Source organism: Pteronotus mesoamericanus, unplaced genomic scaffold, assembly GCF_021234165.1.
Source record: "Pteronotus mesoamericanus isolate MK-2021 breed Mesoamerican mustached bat unplaced genomic scaffold, CSHL_Meso_final contig_116, whole genome shotgun sequence".
Classification (NCBI taxonomy): domain Eukaryota; kingdom Metazoa; phylum Chordata; class Mammalia; order Chiroptera; family Mormoopidae; genus Pteronotus; species Pteronotus mesoamericanus.
The window spans coordinates 29,007,460-29,028,668 of NW_026555027.1; the positions used below are offsets into that span (position 1 = coordinate 29,007,460).

Genomic DNA, 21,209 nt, shown 5'->3' on the forward strand with positions numbered 1-21,209 from the left:
TACATGCTATCAACAGTGGTATTATCTCAACAACAGTTTTGTTTTGTTTTTTAATTGATGGCTACAAATAATTAAGTCTGCTGGGGTCCACATTTATGACACATTTCTATGTAATGAATACTTGGAACCTATTCTCACTGAAGAGCTCACTTTAGTGTTCTTAGGCTCTATGGTATTTGAGAAAGAATAAGAATGTTTGTGTGCTGGAGTAGAATGAAAACAGGGAGCTATTGGGAATAATGTGTGTGTCTGTATGAGAGAGACAGAGAATGCTCACAAAAGTATAGTTGATGGTGAGTGCTTTAAGTCTTGGAAAATACTGCAGCTCCTGAGTAAACTAGAGAACCATTGATAACGTTAATGGATGTCCAATCCACAGTCCAGGATCACTATGAATGCGGCCCAGCATAAAATTGTGTTTACTTAAAACCTTTCCTTGGCTCATCAGTTTTCTTTAGTGTTTGTGTACTTAATGTGTGGCTCAAGACAATTCTTCTTCCACTGTGGTCTGGAGATGCCAAAAGGTTGGACATCCTTGCTTGATGGTATTGAACCAAAGTGGGAGGATTTGAATTATCTTTTGAAAGAATGACTGCCTGCTCGACTGAATAAAATGTAAAAGGGTTTGACAAGAACTACAGATCTATACAGCAGTTAAATAGCTAATGTATTAGTTAAAATGAAAGATAGTAGTGATAGTGGCGGAGCTGATGAGAGGACCCAAATAAAGTAGAACTAAGAAAAACTCCAAGGTTGTGAGAGAGGAGCCAACTCTAAGGTTTTCAGCATTTTGTAGCAATGAAATTACCATCAAGTGGCAAGAGGAAGACAGTAGGTGGAGCAGATATATAGTAGTAGTGTATATTGGTGTTCTCTATATTTCCACAGATAAAACTTCAGAAAAAGAGGAATTTTTCATAGATTCCATATTCTTTAAGTTATAAGAGAACACACCAATAAATAGATGACTTTTTGGAGCTAATTTAGAAATATCTGGATGTTTAAAGGCATAAGATAGTCTTTAACACATATGAGAAGCAGTGAGCTAAAGTAGAAACTAACTATATATTTTATACACACATATATTAAAAACATACTTAACAGCCCTCCACTGAGAAATGGAATACAAATACTTAACAAATATATAAGGGTAATTGTAATAGACTGAGTATAACTGAACAGGACATTTTATGATTGGAATGATTATTATAAAAATTGACTCTTCTTTATTCTCTTGGTTTACTGAATTCTTAGGTTTGATCTCAAAAAACAAAATTAAAGAGAATAATTGAAATATATTGCAGTCCTGGCTGGTGTGACTCAGTGGATTGAGTGTCGGCCTGTCCAAAGGGTTGCCGGTTCAATTCCCAGTCAGGACAAATGCCTGAGTTGCAGACAGGTCCCCGGATGGGGGCATGTAAGAAGCAACCACACATTGATATTTCTTCCCCTCTCTTTCTCCCTTCCTTCCCCTCTCTCTAAAATTAAATAAATAATTTTTTTAAAGAAATAAATTGTGAACAATTTTTTGGTAATACTGTTACCAAATAATTTAGAATTAAATAAAATTTTAAATGTTGATTTCCTTTTATTTTTACAATAACAAACAAAATTTTATTTTAACCACCAAAATCATGTAAGACCATTGAAAACAGGATGCATTTTGTACATCTATAAATTTAACTATTTTAATTAAAAATGATAATGTAATAAACTACACTTGTCAAAGGCATTTATAATAAACCAATAAATAAAATAAATACTATAATTACCATGTAATTTAAATAAAAACTTTAAATGTCATAAAGTAACCTGAAATTCTAAAATAGATTAAACAACAGGAATTAAAAATTAAAACTTGCGACATTTGTTAAAGGGATGCAACTTCCTATGAATAAAGTCAAAATTTCCCATCTTCAGAATGAACATTTAAAAGCATATCTCCTTTAAGACTTACTTTTAGTTTCTCCATCATCCCAGAAAAAGTCTCCTTTTGCTTTATTATCTTCATCTAATGCAACTATAAGTCCTAGAGGGTTCTTTCGGCTGTTAAATAAGTTTGTGTGCATATAAGATTAAAAATAAATTTATAATAGTAACAGTTCCTATAAATAGTCCATTTCAAATTATTGGATTTGTAGGCATTCTGCATTCATATGCAAACGTATTAATAAAGTTCATGTCCATATATATTAATAATTTTTCAATGATAAAAATAATTTATATGCTTAGAATATAAGTGAAAGGAATACATATAATAAATACAAAATTTCTTGGGTGTTAAAACACCAACAATTTTGAAAGAGTATAACATTTCAATTAAAATGAGAAAAATTAAATATATCCCATGAATGTACATTACATTGTATATTTGCCACATATCAATTAATCCTAAATTGCAATGTATCAAGGCTACAACCGGTATACAAAATAATGAAAAGTCAAGTTTAAGGGTTTTTTATACACTCCGTGAGATCTCTCATCTTAGAAATGAAACTAATTTTATTATAAGAAATGAGACGTGATTACTAAATGTTTTTCTTAATTATATATTACTTTAGGTTTTTAAATCTAAAATAATACCCCTGAAACTTCACAGTCTAAGTAATTGTTCTGTACAGAATACATTCCTTCCAGCGTTCACTCACCAAAGTGTTTGTTTTTCTGGTTTAATACAGCTCTAGAGTATATCTCTTTTTTTTTCCAAGAACACAGTCATGAAACAGTTACAGTATTGAAGCTATCAGTTTAGAATGCCAAAATAATTAAATTACTAACACACATTTATTCACTCATTAATTTGTTCCTTAAATAACTATTTAGAGAAAATAGAAAGCCAGGCTATTATGGGCTGGACACTGTTCTTGGTCTGGGTACTAAAGAAGTCAAAAGACAAGCTCCTGCATTTGCAGAGTCTATAGTTTAGTAGAATGAACACACTACATTCATAACAATAACCAGAGGGGAGCGGGGAGGAGGATAATGGGGGAAAATAGGGGAAGGGCCGTCAAGGAACATGTATGAAAGACACATGGACCAGCTAAGGGGGTAAGTTTGAGGGTGGGAGGTGGAATGGATGGGAGGGACTAGTGGGGGGAAAATAGAGACAAATGCACTTGAACAACAATAAACAAATTATTTGTGAAACAAAAAGAAAATGTAAATACTATAATTCCAGATTTTCTTAATGTTATGAAGAAAATAAAGCAGGGTACAGAATAGTGAGTGACTATATATGTTGGTGTGTTGCAGAACATGTGGAAATCTGTGGATTCATTATGACCCCTTTTGTGCCCTTGTGACCAGAAAAAATGCTGCAAGTTGAAGTGCCAGAATTTTCAAGTTTCTTCTTTTTTTTCCTATATATTTCTGGAATTCATTCTTATTAAATAATTTAGTTGCTATCTTGTATTTTACCAAAATAGAACTACCAACCTCATTTATTAACTTAAAAGTAAACAACTTAAGCAGAAAAAAAATTGTGACATTTAGGTATTGAACATCCAGATACTTAACTGATATTAGCAAGTATAGAATTTACAGTTTCATATTTTTAGTATGAATTAGCAATTAACTTTAATTATACATATTCCATTAGAATGTCAGTATATTTTTAACACAGGAAATACAATTCTAATATAATTATGCTGATTTTTAAATCAATAAATTTATATTAATTTACATAATATGAATCTTCTTCTATAACCATGATAGCTATATTTAAAAATTTCCTCCATATGTCAAACATCATGCAGTGAATAACTAAACATTAATATCTGATTCTGAAAAAATGAAACATTAAAAATTATATTTATTTTAGTTTATAATTCTTCATTTTACCTTGCAGCTGTAGTTACAGCAGGTTGTTGAATGGGGATAATATAACCTCCTCTAAGATGTAATCCTATTTTGTCTCCTGGAAGATACATATTAACACGTTGTTTTTTCCATGGTCTTTTTGCACCCTAATATTTGGAAATTAAGAAGATTTTTTATTAGTAGTAAAGACTTTAAACCTCATTTTCCAAGCATCAAAATTTACACATAGATATAATTTTTTATTGTGAATAATTCACATCATCTAAATATTGTTCCCTAATTTAAGAAAACTCATTTTTTTCCAGCTTGCCAAACAAAATAGGGAAAATATTAGTTTATTTTCTTAAAAATTAACATAGAAATATCTATTTTTCTCAACAATAGTTAACAATATTCTTAATTAGCCCTATTTTTATTCTTTGTTTTGTTTTAAAGTTAACCATGTTTCTAAAAAGAATTTTTTAAAAAATCTGTTTCTATAAAAATAAGTTTTGCTTAGCAAATGGAAGTGATATGAAAAATAATGTCTTCTAAAGGAAATACTTCTTAAAATGTCTTGTGCTGCTATGCTACCGTTTTGAAGTTGAAATAAAAATCTTTCCCAAATGTTTAAATGTACTGTATAAGAACAAATGTTTAATATTAGCTCAATACTCATTCTCCTGACAATAAATTAAATAGATAAAATAAGAAAAGTATTAAAACATCACCACTCCTTTCTAAAATTACTCTGGACTTTTTATTTTCACAATTTGAAAATTAATAATATTTTTATGTAAAAATATAACTTCATATTAATCACAAGCAAGAAGATATACTTACTTGCTCATTTGCAACAAAATGCATAAATGTTTACACATTATTCAAATTTGGAATTATTCATTTTATAATAATAACAGAAATACTGAAAATAGATATGGTATTTGTTTGGAGTTAAGTTTCCATGTAAAGATGTTTCACAATAATACTTGTGAGTCTATTACTATATTAAGGTTACTTACAGTTTCATAATCATACCAAGTAGCATTAGGGATGTATGCACTCACTGTATCTGCTCCCTATAAGAAAGCAAGATAATTTATATACATATCATATATAATTTATATATGTGTGTATATATTTTTTTACTTCAATATTTCACAGAAAAGAATTACATCAAATATTAAGTTGGGTATTCATAGCAAGGGTAAATGCTTCTGCTGTGTTGTTAAACTCCAATATGTTCTATAAATAACAATCAAAAAGCTATTGTACTAGTTTTAGACAATATCAAATATAAAATATCCCAAAAGCAAAGATGAAATTAAGTGGCAGCTAAAGTAATACATGCATATACTTGTATTTTTATAATCTGCTTGGGAATTGTGAACGGGAACACATTCACTACTACATATTTCCATAGGAATTAAAACATTTAAATAATAGCTAAAAAACAAACAGCTCAATCTACTATAGCTTCAACATTTTCAAATAATCAGCTGGTTCTCATGTTGCCCTTTATTTACAACTTAGAAAAATTTAAATGTCTATCTCAATTTAAATGAGTTCATTATTATTACTATAAGATTTGATTTCCATTCTATAAATCAATCTTTCTTTTTAGAAGAATATTTTATGATATTTCTTTTTCCTAGTTACACATTATGTATTTGAAAAGCATAAATCTACTTAATATATAATTTTGTAAAACTTCTTCCACATTTTAGAATTCAATTCAACATTTATCAGGTTGAAACAGCCTCTTGAGTACCATCTATTATTACAAAGATGTTTTATAATTTAGTGTAGATTTGGTAGATTTGGTTATACAAACTTCCTTTTAACAATAAATTCATTAAATTTAAAAACCTACCTGTTTTAAGACAGGAGTAATAAGTAATGAGGGGCCCCATAAGAACTCCAGGTCCTCAATCCAGCTATTTGTATCATCATAAAACCTAAGAACAATGACAATGTTTGCAATATAATGCAATATTTGCAATAAAATGTTTATCCAAATTCCTTATTTGGTTTATCTTTTCAGTTTTTCCTTGGACGTATTATAAGTTTTAGGTTTACTTGTTTTATGTGTTATTTTGAATCTATATTTATTACATCTTCATGGTTCATCTGATACTCGGAAGGAAGAAAAAAAGGGAGAGAAAGAGGGAGGACGGATGGATGGACAGGAGAGAGGGGAAAAAGAGGTAGTTTGAGAAAATAGTTCATTTGGGATTTCAAAAAACCTATCATATATGATAAGGTTATTTTTATCTGTAATAAACAGCTATTCTGTTTAATTCACTTTCTTCTGTAAAATGAGTTTATAAAGTACCAAAAATCTTTCATATTCCACTTCCCTCTCTTTAATTTTTTTCATTATTAATTTCCATTTTGCTTGGATTTGAAAGATTTTTTTATCTTGCTTTGGTCAAGATATAAAAAGACAAGCACATCTCATTATTTTTTTCACTATATTACAGTTGATCTATATTTGGATGAGTTTCATATTGTACTCACATGCATGATATGTTTTCAATAATTGTATATTTAATCTTGCTTACTGATATAATTTCCCTAATACATTCTCTATACCTTTCACCTTCTAAGTTCTATTGAAGACTCACTTTTCTTGATTAATCTTGTCTAATCACCAAATTAATTATATTTACTACTGTCATTTTATAGTTTATCAAATCATTTATGTGAATGTAAAAACAAGGAGCAGAAATCTACTTGACATCTTGATTTATCTCCTTTAATCTTTTAATATATATGATATTATAATTTCAAACATATTAAAGTTTTTGAACATAGTACTCACTCATGAAGAATTGGCCTTGCTACTGTTTCTCCAAACTTATGGGCTTTATAAAACAGAGTATAGAGGAAAGGTAATAAAGTGTAGCGAATATTCAAATAGTGCCTTGATGAATTAGCCAAAAGAGAATTGTGTCCAAAAAATGCTGGATCTTGATCCTATTGGATAAAAAAAGAAACTGAAATAAGAAAGCTAACATATGAATGAAAACTAGAATAGAAACATGAATCTATTTTTTTGAGAAGCAAATTGTATACATTTTAGCTATTTATAAAATTTGAAATTATTTCAATTTCATCATCAAAGTATAAGAACTTCTTAGTTTTTATGTTTTGGGGGGGTATTTTTAAGTTAAAATTTATTTTAAAAATAGATTTTCTCATTTAAATACACACAGAGAAAATAAAAATATTTTAACAAGAATTTTTTTTAATTGTTTTATTGTTCAGTTACAGTTGTCCCCATTTTTACCCCATTACCTCCCCTGCCCTGCCCACCCCACCTCCTGCATTCAGTCCTCCCCACCCCATTGACTTTATCCTTGGGTCTTTCCTGCATATTCCTCGAACTCCCTTGCCTTTCTTTCCCCTTTGGTTACTGTCAGTTTGTTCTTAATTTCCATGTCCCTGATTTTATTTTGCTTGCTTGTTTGTTTTGTTGATTAGGTCCCACTTAGAGGTGAGATCATATGGTATTTATTTTTCACGGCCTGGCTTATTTCATTTAGCATAATACTCTCCAGTTCCATCCATACTGTCACAAAGGGTAGGAGTTCCTTCATTCTTTATGCTGCATTAGCAAGGAATTTTTCACTGATATTTTTTATGGTAGATGGAATTAAAGGCTCAAAACATCCTACTTCCTTGTAACCAAACCTGGTTGTGTAGCTTTACAACCCCTACAACTAATGGTGGAGATATACACTTGGCCCATTTCTTCATTTTATGCTCAGCTATGTAACACACTCTGGCTCATGTGACACATTCAAATTAGCGCTTACAGTGTGCTTGCCTGAGGACTTGTTGCCTTTTCCCTTACCACTGCCTATAGAAGAATAAGCCCAGATGGTGCGCTGGCCCAAGGATTCAGGAAGCAGAGCTGCCTGGCCAGCTTGCAGACTTGCAACTTAAATGACAGCCTCTCTGCCAAGCCTAAGCTAGATCAACTGACTCTCAGCCAAGGCACAATTATGTGAGCAAACCTGCTTATATTTCTTGCTATGTGTATCAGAATTAACGAAGGGTACCAGCTATTGCCTCCTTGAATTCACTATCATGGTTTTGTTTTGTTTTGTTTTGTTTTGTTTTGTTTTGTTTTTACCATAAAGCCATATTTCCCTTTGGCTACTCCTAGCTAATCAATTAGAATGGTGAGAATACTATTCAAGCCCAGGACTCACAATGCTCAATTTTGCCTTGAGGAGTTAAACACTAGGCTAACTGAAACTTCCTTGGAATTGGTAATCCCGTGACCCAACGTGTGACTCTCTCCATCAGACCTCCTTCATTGCCTTCATCTCACCAGGTTCAGGCCTAATTGTGATCTGAAGCCTCTCTTCACTTTTTTTTCCTGCTCTCTTTCCTTTATCCTACACAAGTATTTCACCAAAGAATGTCTAACATGTCTAATTCTGCTTTGGCATCTGCTTTTTGGAGGACATAAATAAACACAGAGTATAGTGTAATTCATATAAGGTTCTCCCAGGAATACAAATTTCTTGAAAGCACAATTTAGATAGATTAGAAAGTTACTTATCTACAATTAATACCTTTTACTTCTATTCTATTATGCCTCTTTCCAAGCTAAATTCTGACTGGCTGTCCCTTTTCTCAGGCAGAATTAAGGCCCTATATGTAACCAGTATGCAAACAGTGAACAATTTCTTACCCACTATACACATAAGTGAATCCATGGTTTACCCTAATTTCACCATTCCATCTGAAAAATATGTCCACGGGAGCTCACAGCAAGAATTCTCAAGGGCTGATAGAACAGCTTTGTATTTCCCTCTGTCCTTACGCTCCCACCAATTCAGATGCATGCTTTTCAAAGTGTTACTGTATTTTTTCCCATCATGTAATTCCACTTTTGTTTATTATAGAAATATTCTGGACTCAAACTGCTTTGCAAGTGGCTTTACCTTTTTTTGTTTCTTAAACAAAACAAAAGCTGAAAATCTTTAATAGTATATTACATATTTTATGAAAAAAATTACCTGACATTTGTTAGAATCCAAGAATCAGACTCAAGAATCTTTAGCTTTAATTTAAACAGTTGTGATTTAATTTATATTTATATATTTATATATATATATATTTATAAAATTAAAACTGTCTTAGTTTTAAATAAAATATTTATAATGACTACATTATCTTTCATGATTTTCTTATTTTACCATTTTTATACATACAGAAATTTTACAGGCTTTAAGAAGAGGACTGCTAACTCTTGTTTTCAGATTATGCTACAAACTTTCAGACCATATCTTCTGTGGATACAAATTTAAGTACTTTGCTAAAAATAAGATTATGTTTTATTTCAAAACAAAGAAAACAAGAGGCATTTACCATATATCCCTCAGCATTATGGTTTCTGGCAAATGGATAGAATGCCCCAAGTTGCATCCATCTTCTGCAAAGCTCTTCTGTAGTTTCAACCACGAATCCACAGATATCTGCTCCAACCTAAACAACAAGTATATCTATTATTTGTAATATGAAGATTCTCAAATTGTCCAGAGCATCACATTTTTTACCTCAATGGATTAATTTTCAGTACTTATAATCTTTTTGTTTTACTGTCTTCATATATTCTCCCTCAATGTAGGTTATTTATTTTGTATATTTGTTCCATAATTGCCTCTAATTCCATATTTTACTCTCTTTTCTTCATTGTCTCTTTTTTAATTTTAATTTTTCAATTTAAATTTTATTTCATTGTCTTTTATACATTTTCTTCGCCTTTGGTATTTATTTTCTCCTTTGATCTAATCATTGTTAATTCAATGTATAAAGTAAAATTACATTAATAAGTGTGCTGTTTCTTATTCCAAAACAGCTCCAGTTATTTTTTATTGCTAATATAATACTGTAGGAGTAAATTATTAAAAAAGCTACTTGATATGTACTCAAATAAAATTGCATACGTCTTTTTTCAAGAACTTGAGAAAACCATTTCCTTAATTTAGCATTACTATTTGCAAACATTTCTTTTTTTAAACAGTATTTATGTATCTATCAATAATATATTAGTATTATCATGGTAATTAATTTTATGAACATGGTATGTTGTATGCATCACACTGCTTTTCATTTTTTTCCCCCAAAGATTTATTTTTGTGAGATTAAATTATGTTAAGTGGCTCTACTAGTTCTCTATTGTATAAAATCCCATGGCTATAAACATTGATTCTACAAGATTTACATACATATTTCTTTGTGAGTATGTCAAAAAACTTAACTATTTTATCATTATATATGCATATGTATGATTATTTCCTGGTTTATTCAAAATGTACATTGTTTAATCAAAAGCAGTTGTAACCATTTGTATGAACGGTATCAGTGCATGACATTTCCCAATGCTCCATTTTCTTCCTAATTTCTGACTTTTAATTTTTACTATCATATGTATGTATATAAAATGTATCTGACCAGTTTATACTTGCACTTCTCTGATTAAGTTCGTGTGGATTTCTCTTTTGATAAAATTGCCTACAAATATCATTTGCTAATTTTTAAAAAATATTTTTACCTTCTGAAGATTCATAAGTACTTTATATTAAATATTAATCATTTTATTGTCTATATAAGTTGAAAATATAATTTCCCAGTACATGGGTAATTTTTATTTTTATTTTTTTAAATAGTCTTTTGATGAACCAAAATTTTCATTTTGTTGTAGTCAAACTTATGTTTATTTTTTGCGCCATGTATGTTCTGTTTAAGAAATTACTCTCCCACCCTCACATCATAGTTACCCACTTATACTTTCTTATAAAATATTTAAAGTTTTACATATAGGCCTTTAATCATTCTGGGATTGATTTTGTGTATGGTCAAAAACATAAATCAATTTTATCAATGGATAATCAATTGTCCATATAAATAATTGGTACTTTACTCTCTGATCTACAGTGAGAGTACTATCACTTAACAAATTTTCATTAATGCATAGACCTATGTCTTTTATCCATATTAATCTATTTAAATATCTATAGTCAAGTATCATTGTTTTAAATTACTGTTCATCTTGTACTGCTTAATATGAATATTGCATACTTTTTTTTTTGCTCTATATAAAGAGACTTACAAAATGTCTTATTTTTAAGATTGTCAAGTATAAATAGTATCTGCTTTTAAAACTTTTAAGTGGTCTCTGTCCTTATCTATTTTATATAGAGAAAGAAGCTTTATTTTTTAACATAAACAATTAAAGTATTTTAATATATTTAGTCTTTGACATATCCTTTTATTAGTAATTTATTTGGAGCTTTTTCCTACCATCTTATTTGGTGCTTTATAAGCTTTTTCTATGTTTTATTTATATTGATATTTGTTTCGTGACATATTTTTATTTGATTAAATTTTGTTTATCTAATTATCTAATTTTCTTGATGTTATAGACATTACTTTTATTCCTGTTTTTCTCCTAAATTCTCTAAGAATAAATATTACATTTTCTGTAACATACTTTTTATCATTTTACCAATAATTATTAAGATAATATCACATTAAGTGTAATTCATAGCTTTTATGAAAAACATTGTGTGAAACTGCTTACCAATGGCATTCCAAACAAACTGAACTCCAGCATTCCTGTGATAGACCATTCCATTTGTTCCCATGAAGCAGTATTGTCTCCTAACCAATGTGAAGCGTGCCTTCCAGTTCCCGCAAAAGTTGACCGCGTGAGAATGAAACTCCTCTTGTTAGGAAAAACTTTTTCTACAGCTCTAAAAGTAAAATCAAATTAATAAATAAGATTTATTTAAAAATAATACTGATATTTAGAAATTTCAAATACTTATATTACAGTTCCTAGAGCCAAGCTATAATATTTTCAATTATTTTATCAAAGTTTTATGTTAATTTTATATTTAGCTATCAAGATTTATTTAAATACACTCAGGTCAAATACTGACAGAGTAAAACTTTTACAAATGATTCAGAATATAAATGACTTCCTTTACAAAATTAAATAAATATATGGTCTTTTTATTCACTTAACATTTGTTTTTTAAAATACATAGTTTACACTCATGGAAAAATTTTAATATGAAATGTAGGAATCTGAATGTTAACCCAATACACATTTTTGTAGCTCAGTGATTTTAATTATATATTAATGTCTGCCTTATCAAACATTCATAAGTAATGTTGGGATAAAATGTATGTATTTAAGAAGTATTTTATTTTGTTCTTAGAAGTTCACCATCCACAACTACTAGGGTTATCCATCTCACTTCTATTGCTACCTAAGATTTATTGACCTTCTTTTTTTTCCATAAATTGAGAAATAAATAAAGGTTAAATTCAGTGTATAAAATTATCCAAACTTAGTAAAAGTATAATAGTATTTTCAGCTGCTTTTTCTGTATTAGTACCTTTATAATGTTGAAAGATAGTGTTTTTTCCTACAATTTACTCATTTATATAATGTAATATATAATGTTTTACAGAGTTTAAAAACTGAAGTAAAAATGAACATAGGTCCAGATAAACATGTGTTTGGATTAAAACTAAGTTGTAGTTATTTAATTATACAAAAATTAAAAAAAAAAAACATTGAGACAAGGATCTGATTTTATAGACAATTATATTGCACATCTTTATACAAAGGCTGGAAAATAGTAGGCAATAAATAGAAGATTGTCACCTTCCTTTGTTTTGTGCTGTGTCCTTTTTTATATACAGGTAACACATTGCATTGGAAAACTACATTGGGAGATACTATATCAAAAATTACATTTTAATTGAATCCCACTTCTGAAAAATAAATAAAGACTTGTTCTAGAAACACCATTCTTCTCTGCTAATTGTGAAGTTTATGGTTAGAACTTGGTTATATTCAGAGATAGAAAACTCAATCAAACTTTTGAAAAGGAATTTAAATCTATAAATTAAAAAAGAATCAGTTAAATACATAGACTGTTATTCTTGATAACTAAGTTCCCAATTCATAAGTAATACTAAAAGAACTAATGCTCTACTATACTTATTTTTACATGAAAATGTAACCTTTCTTATACTTGCTATTTACCAGAGTTTTCAGTAAATTATCAAAGATATTCTAGACAATAAATATCAAAGAAATTTCTGAATAAAATTGCACTTACTTCTCTGTTGCTATAGCCATGCTGTATCCATAGAGGCTGTGAACATCATAATGTTTTCCCCAGTACTGCACAGCATCCATGCAAATTGTTTTGGAATACATGAGTTTGTCGAGAATATCTTGGAAAAAATATAGGAAATATTTTAAAGAAATTCTTTGCTGTTTTAAACTCTACAACCCTAAAAATGTAGTTCAGTTTGTTAGAGCTTTGTCTTGATACACCAAAGCTGTGGGTTCTATCTTCTATCAGGGCACATACATGAAGCAACTAATAATGTATAAATAAATGGAACAACAAATCAATGTATCGCTCCCTTTCAAATAAATAAATTAAAATATTAAACTTTATAAGAGAGTTTTGCTATTTTAAACTGTATAATCTTTAAATGACAGGTTATGTAATACCATACTCAGTTAAGAAACAGTAAAAGAGAATGATTTAAGCTAAGTTCCAACTAGGTCTCCATATTCCTCTCCTGTTGATTAACGTTAGATTTGCACTTTCATTAATAAATACTCTGCTTCCTAAATTCACTATTAAATCCAAAGGAAAAAAATGACCTTTTATTTATATATACATATATAACTATACACTTTTGTATTATATATCAAATAACTATAGGTACATTTTCAAGATTTATAGTAGAATAGTTTACTTAAATATGACCTAATTCTGACTTCTGGTCAAGATGGAGGCATAGGAAGACACATTTTGACTCCTCACGCAACCACAAGAAGAATTACAACTAACCTTAAAACAAATATCACCCAGAACTGCCAGAAAAATAGAACTATATGGAAGTCTGAAAACCAAGGATTTAAAGAAGCCACAATCATCCAGGCAGTTAGGAGGGGCGGAGACACAGAGTCTGGGAGGAGAGACAAGGAGACGCAATTTGGCACCAAGAGGCGGCAGTGGTGGTGGAACAGGTAGTCCCATCTTCACGTGTGGTGGATAAAAATTGGGAGGGATACCATGGGTGCCAGTGTCACAGCCCCAGGACAGGCTAGTTAGGGGGATGTTATGAATAGTATAGGAAATAGAGAAGCAAAAAAAACTTATGTGCACAACCCATGGACATGAGCCAAGGGGTGGTGTTGCTGGAGGGTGCTGGAGGGAAGAGGGTGACTGGGCAGAGAGGGGAAAACCAGGAAGAATCAGGGCAACTGTAATAGTATAATCAGTAAAACATACTTAAAAAATTTACAAAATGATGCAACTCTATACATGTAGATCTGTCACACAATTACAAATAATTCAAATCTTCGTCTTTCAGTTTTCTTATTGTGCTTTAATGTGCACGCATATACGATGTTGCAATAATTATTGTCGTCTTCTTCAGATGTCTTGTAGCAATATATTCCCCAAAAACCACATATTTTTCTTTTTTTATTTTACTCATATTTAATGATACAAAACATGTTTTTAGAATATGTGAAATGAACTATTCTTATCAGGTACATTCTAATAACTACATAGACTTACCAAAAAGTGCTTATGAAAAAATGGTCACAAATTATTATTTCAAATAAATTTGGTTTTTTTCATTAATTATTCAATCAATAGCAATTAAAGTCAATATGCTATATAGAAATTTAATATCATTGTCCTTTCCTTAGGCATAAATATTTTAGCCAAAAGTAAAACAAACAAAAATATTGATTTCAGGGTCTCAAAATTTACCACACTTTGTGATTTAGAAATACATGTTAGAATTCACCAGTTGGCAGTTAGTGTTAACCAAGTAGATAACCAAATGAAATTTACCAGGAGTAAAAGGTGGATAATTCAGTTTGTTCTCTTTGCAACCTTTCTGTGAACCTTGAACAAAGCTGGAAACTTCATTCATGTCCTGAATTGATATAAAATGAAGAACAGCAGATTTGAAGTAATTATGCTCTATTTGTTTGCAATTTTTTTAAAATCTAAGGCAAACATGATATTGTTTTACTCTTAGGTGATAAATGTAAGCTACCAATCTAAAAACAAATTTGTCTTTACTCACTGCTTGATTCTACTTCATGAACAAGTCATTATACTGAGAAAAATATTATTTGCTTTTGCATGAATGTAGACAACAGGTAACAGAGAGAGGTACTTTAGATTCAGGAATTTGTACACAAGCAAAATGTATTTCATTAACCTAGTTTTAATTATACATATAAACCACTAAATACAAATACTATGCAATTGCCTTTCTAAATAATTGTATCACTCTTTCTAATGAGAGTGTATCACAGAACATATTTTAGCACATTTATTTATTCAATAGTTTGTTCATTTCAACTGGCATATATTTAGGTTCTAAGATGTGCATTGTTATAGTTTGTTAATTTCAGCTGGCATTTATCTCATTTCTAAGATGTATGTGCATCTAGCAACCAGGCATAGCATTCTTTGTTTAGCCCACAACTTCTGTGCTCCCATGAGAGAATAAAAGTGAAATAAAGCAAATAGCATTTTAGTATCCTAATAAGAATAGTATGACTCAACTAAACCTCTGGAAGAGTCTCTGGAGATCATAGTGCTGGAAGACCACAACAGGGGAACCAGTGACTTAAACATCTGTTGGAAACAGAGGTGTGAGGTATTGTTTGCTGATTTTCTTGCCATGTAAACCTAGTCCCCAAACTTATCTTGCCACTTACTAGATTTGTGACCATAGCCAGTTAAGTCTTTGGACAAAAAAATAAAAGATATAAAATCATACACCACACTACACAAGCTTAAGAAATCCTTCTTTTTCCTTTTCTGTTAATTGCATTGAAGGACCTCTATACAGGGCAGAGCAAAAGTAGGTTTACAGTTGTGAGTATACAAAACAGAGTTTATTCTTGCATTATTAATATTATTTATTAATTATTGTACTGTTTTCCATATGAACTATAAACCTACTTTTGCCCCTCCCTGTACATTGTTAAGCCCTACTTCCCACATCTCTGTAGTCTCTGTTCTTACAAAAACATCAGGCTTAGTTGAGTCTCTTATTAATTTTGTTTTCCTCAGAAGCATGTTCTCTTCATTACCTTTCCATTTTCCCAGTCCACATCATTCCCCGGTGAAATTAAAGTGAGGATGAAGTGTGCTCCGAAGAATACATTTCTCATTATGATATAGATTTTACGAAGTAAATATTTTCATTTTCCAAATATTTTCTTAATAGCCACAAAGAAGGAAACTTATGCAGTTATTCTAGAGTATATATTGGAATGATGTATTAAAATTGCCTAGGCTATTATTATATTCAATATTTTTCGATGGCAATTTAGCTCACGTAATTTTTCTAAGTGATTTTAATATTAAAACTTCAAAACAGATTAGCATGGAATCTAAATTGAGTATCTAGTGTATTATAAAACTATTTTTAAATTTCACTTAAAAATAAAATGTCAAGAGTTAAATGACAATTATTTTACTGTATATTCATTCTATCAGAAAAAAAATTGAGGAAAAAAAATAAAGAAATAACTTAGTAGTAGGATTTGGCAGTTATTCCAATAAGAACTTCCCACTGTTTATACATAGTATAATGAATTCAGTGACATTTAGTGAGGTTTGAAATCCTATTAATTATCATATTGTATTTTGTTTCATTGAGCATTAATCAAAGTGCTTTTATATTAGCATCAGAACAACTCTTCCCCTCTCAGATGCTCCTCCTCCTCCCATTCCCTCTTTCTTTGGTGATGAATCAGGTATTTCACTCTTAAAAGGACTTAGGAAATGGAGTATTCTCTCTTTCTACAGAACAGCCAGCTAGCTTCTCTTTTGCTATTCCGAAAGTGTCATTTATATTCCTACCTCCATTCTAATGGATTCAAACTGTTTCCTAAGCAAGAGAACAAAAAGGAATGAAGAAACTTTTAATTTAAAGTAAATGAGGCAACTAAAACTAGAGCTAAAATTGAAAAGAAAACTAAAGAGCAAATACATTTTTAAAAAATTTCTACCAGCTGCTAGGTTTATCATCATGATCCCACTGATATCTTTTTGTTAAATAACCAAATCTTCTTCATCTCATTCCATTGCTATCATAAGAATCCTAATGATTATGCTTAATCTTTGACTCAGTTTCATGTTGTCTCCAGAAAACATAACTTTCCTATCCTCATATTCCCTGATATACATACCTGATATATTGATGGTGCAAGATAAAGACTTGTTAACTAAACAATTGTTTGAATTGATACATAAATTAATAACTAAAATAATGACTGAATGAATAATGAGTACTGTAAGAAAATAGAGATATTGTGGACCTAAACAGCCATAGAGAATATAACTACCCCTCAGATACTCATTATCTTGCCTTTCAAAATTGAGAACCACTGTAAAAACTGTGAACAAAATCCCTCATGTTTTCTCTGTTTTCAGGTTTATTAGACTATTTTTTTTCTGAAATACAGAATTCCAGTCTCATCAAGTAGTTTCATTCCCAAATGCAGTTATAATTTCCATAACAACAGACATGAAATCATTAACTATAATCAAGTATGATTCTATGCAATAATCTTAGCAGGAGGTTATCAATAGCTACAAATATAAAACTTCATCCAAGGAAACTTTTAAACATTAGTATTTTCATTTAATAAATATACCAGCTATCTAGGATTTTGTTTGTTGTTGTTGTTGTTGTTGTTGTTGTTGCTGCTGAGATGTAACACTTAACCTAGTGCCAGTTTTTATTTGTTCTGTTTCATAACTTACTAAAAAATGTTTCTAAGGGTGAGGGTTTATTCCAGTTCATACTACTGCAATTGCTTGACTACTGCAGACTTAATACATGTTTTTGGAGTATTACTACTATAAGATTATCCTCAAATCTTGTTAACTGATTTTCAACTCTGAATTATTGGTCATAACGATACAACACCTTAGTAACAGAATTGAAATTTATTCTATAAAGGATATTACTAAAAAAGGAAAATGTCAATTTGCAGCTTTTAGTTTTTATTCTTGTCTAACCCATGAACATGACAGGTATGATATTTGTACATTCTAGAAAATATTATGACCCTTTATGTTCATAAGATACAAAATATATTCTGTTGACTTACAATTATTTAATGAAAAAAATATTTAATTTTTATCATCCAAAATCGCTGTTTTAGAATAGCTACTTACAATCCAAAGTCCATCATATTTTACTTCTTGATGGAAAATGCTGCATTCATTTGCCCACCACTCTATGCAATTTGGGTTTGTGAAATCGGGGTATACTGATAATCCTGGCCATACCTAAAAGAATAGATCATTCACATATTTACATATATTTAAAAATAAATAAATGATAATTCAGAACAATTGAGTGGAGAGCAATTATCAGAGTTATAATGTTGTATTCTTCAAGCATATGTGATCCATTTACCATGCATGTTTACAATAATCCCAGGCTTACTTTAAAAAGCATTTAAGAGAGAGTAGTTAAAGTAAAAAAAGAGAATGAGAACATGAAGTATTTATGAAAGGAAAAATGGAAGTACATGGGGTGAGGCTGCTGTTTTGCTTGCAACTTAATTTAATTCTAAGCATCCTAGTAAGTTAGGTTAAAAAACAAAAACTGTATAATACACTCATTGTCTGGTAAGAGAAAGTGCACTATTAGTTCATTTCCAAAGGCAACTGCTTCCAAAGAATTCAAGTGAAAAACTTCATATATATAGAAATTATATTTAAAATTATTATAATAAATTATATATATATAATATATAATTTAACAAATTCAGATATGATGCTTATGTGCTGGACAATGTTTCAAGCATTTTTGTTACTATTAACCCATTTACTCTTCATTAGAACTTTAGGAGATAAGGTACTATTTTTATCATCATTTTACAGATGAAGTAGATACTAAAATTAAACTCATTTTACAGATGAGAGAAGTGATGAACAGAGAAACTAAATAAGTTATTCAAGGTCAAATGCTAGTAAGTGGCAGAGATGAAATTCAAATCCAGGCAATCTCATATCAGAACCCATGCTATTAAACTGTACACATATTATGCTGCCTCTTTTTGATTGTCATTTCTTTAAATCATTTTATTTATTACTCAAAATCATATTACACAAGGAGAAATCAATTTCAAATACATCGGGAGAGATAATACTGTTTTATACCCAAATCATGCATATTGGTCATCTGATCTGTCCATATCCAACTGAGCAGGCCTTAACAAAATGTATTATGTGACTTCTTATTAGGTTTTATGAGTAGGAAATTGACCTCTCTCAAATTCACTTTTTCTCATGTAAATTAATAATTTTAATCATGGCTATCACATTATTTTATTGTGATGATTAAATGTAACCCATAAAACAATACATACCATCTCAGTACTTAATTTATAGATGCATCTTTTTATAGGGAGGAAATTCTGTTTTCTGGAAGAGCTTATAATTGAAAAAAAACTTTCAACAGAAATTTTAACTTTGATAAATGAGATAAAACATGGTGACTAAGATATTCATCAGTGTTTAAAATAATGCTTTAATAATCTTTGTATGAATTTATATTTTCTCCCATTTTATTCTTTTTAACTAAATTTCAGAAGCAGAATCACAAAGTCAATGTATCTAGACATTATGGGTTTTGATATGTCTTATAAAGTTGTCTTCAAAATAATATTTATCTTGGTTAAGATTTTGCATTTTGGAGCTAAGCAGTTTCCTGACTCTGCTCTTATTAGTTCTGTGATATTAGGAAAGTTATTTCACCTCTCTCGAATTCAGCTTTACACCTGTAAATTAAGAATTTTAATCATAGTTATCTCATTATTTATTGTGAAGATTAAATATAAACTATAAAACTTAATACACAGCAAATAAGTACTCAAATTATAATGCATTATTTTACATAAAATTATCAGAATTTTATATTAATCTAATTATTTCTATTTTGTTATTTTTAGTTTTAATTGTGTATAGCACTAAAAATGATCTGTCTTCTTAGAAAAACTGTTTTAGAGATAATCGAAACATTTCCTCTGTCTAAAATTTCTCTATACAATTAAAATATCAAACTTAGATTTGAATGTGAGTACACACACACAAAACTTTGTCACTGCACAGCAAAATATTTGAGCCATACAACTTTAATAATTATTATAATTTACCTCTCCAATAATTGCTGTAGTCCCATCTGACTCATTTACCCACACTTTTTGTGCATTTCCTCTTTCATAGGTGTCATATGGTGCTCCGTTTGCACGACGACTTATGGCAATTCCAGGGTCCTAATAATAGATGAATTAGAAAAGATCACCAAGAGCAAAGATGTGTCATTAGAAAGCAAGGATAAGATCATCTACACTCTCATTTTCCCAATTACTACATATATGTGTAAAAGTAGAACAGCAAAGAAGACTAATAGTAAAACACAAAAGATTTCTCTGAACTATGGTGTTGGGGGAGAGTTCTGTGGATACCCTGGGTCACCAGAAATACAAAGAAATGATCATAGAGCAAATTAAGACTAAAACATTGCTTATAAAAATGACAAAACTGAAGCTGTCCTAATGCTGGCCTATCAGAGTTCTTTGTGAAAGACAGTAGTGCTGGAAAAATTAGAAAGCAGCAGGAAAAGAGGAAGACCAAATATGAAATGGATTGACTCCATAAAAGATGCCATAGGCATGATAGTAGTCAGAGATGACTCAATGGCACATTACAGACCCAATAGAAAATAAAAACTATAGAAAATCTATTAACTGACAAAAATGTAAATATTAAAATTGTATTAATATATAATCTCTCATTACCAAAATGATGACATATTTCTGTCCATGATCATGTAAATCTTGAACAAATTCAGGGAGACCATTGAAAGTAACTTTATCATATGTAAAGTCTTTCTTGTCTTCCATATAGTCAATGTCAGTGACCTGTGTATCCTAAAAACGAGCAGAGCATGTATTAGTAAATAGTACTGAATTAACTCTCTAATCACTTCAGCCTTTAAGTCCTATAAATTTGCATTATAAATATAATTATTAAAAAGTAAATGAACTTAGATCCCTTTTATTTCATAAAAAACTTATTTTACCAAACTAGATTTTTTTAATTCTAAAGTAAAAAAACATTATGATTCTTCGCATCTGTTTTAGTGATAACTAAATATGCATTATGATATAAAGTGATTAATTGTACAGAAAACAATACCTACCCATTAAATAAAATATATTATATTTTATTATCTTACAAAGTATATAGGCTTTAAAAATAAAGTCTACTAAAATACTATGATTTTGCACATAG

The 21,209-nt window shown here is 29.8% G+C and overlaps 1 protein-coding gene across 1 annotated transcript in view; it reads right to left on the bottom strand.

Annotated features, from left to right (window-relative positions):
• SI (sucrase-isomaltase) overlaps window positions 1-21,209 on the bottom strand; it is an 86,908-nt gene that overhangs the window by 49,728 nt on the left and 15,971 nt on the right. Inside the window, exons 10-21 of the mRNA XM_054576904.1 lie at window positions 20,714-20,845; window positions 20,069-20,188; window positions 18,081-18,194; window positions 14,724-14,808; window positions 12,957-13,074; window positions 11,402-11,573; window positions 9,187-9,303; window positions 6,623-6,777; window positions 5,672-5,756; window positions 4,821-4,877; window positions 3,841-3,965; window positions 1,958-2,046 (exon numbers count right to left, since the gene is read on the bottom strand). Coding sequence (XP_054432879.1) covers window positions 1,958-2,046; window positions 3,841-3,965; window positions 4,821-4,877; window positions 5,672-5,756; window positions 6,623-6,777; window positions 9,187-9,303; window positions 11,402-11,573; window positions 12,957-13,074; window positions 14,724-14,808; window positions 18,081-18,194; window positions 20,069-20,188; window positions 20,714-20,845 — 1,369 coding nt within the window. The remainder of the gene's footprint in view (window positions 1-1,957; window positions 2,047-3,840; window positions 3,966-4,820; window positions 4,878-5,671; window positions 5,757-6,622; window positions 6,778-9,186; window positions 9,304-11,401; window positions 11,574-12,956; window positions 13,075-14,723; window positions 14,809-18,080; window positions 18,195-20,068; window positions 20,189-20,713; window positions 20,846-21,209) is intronic.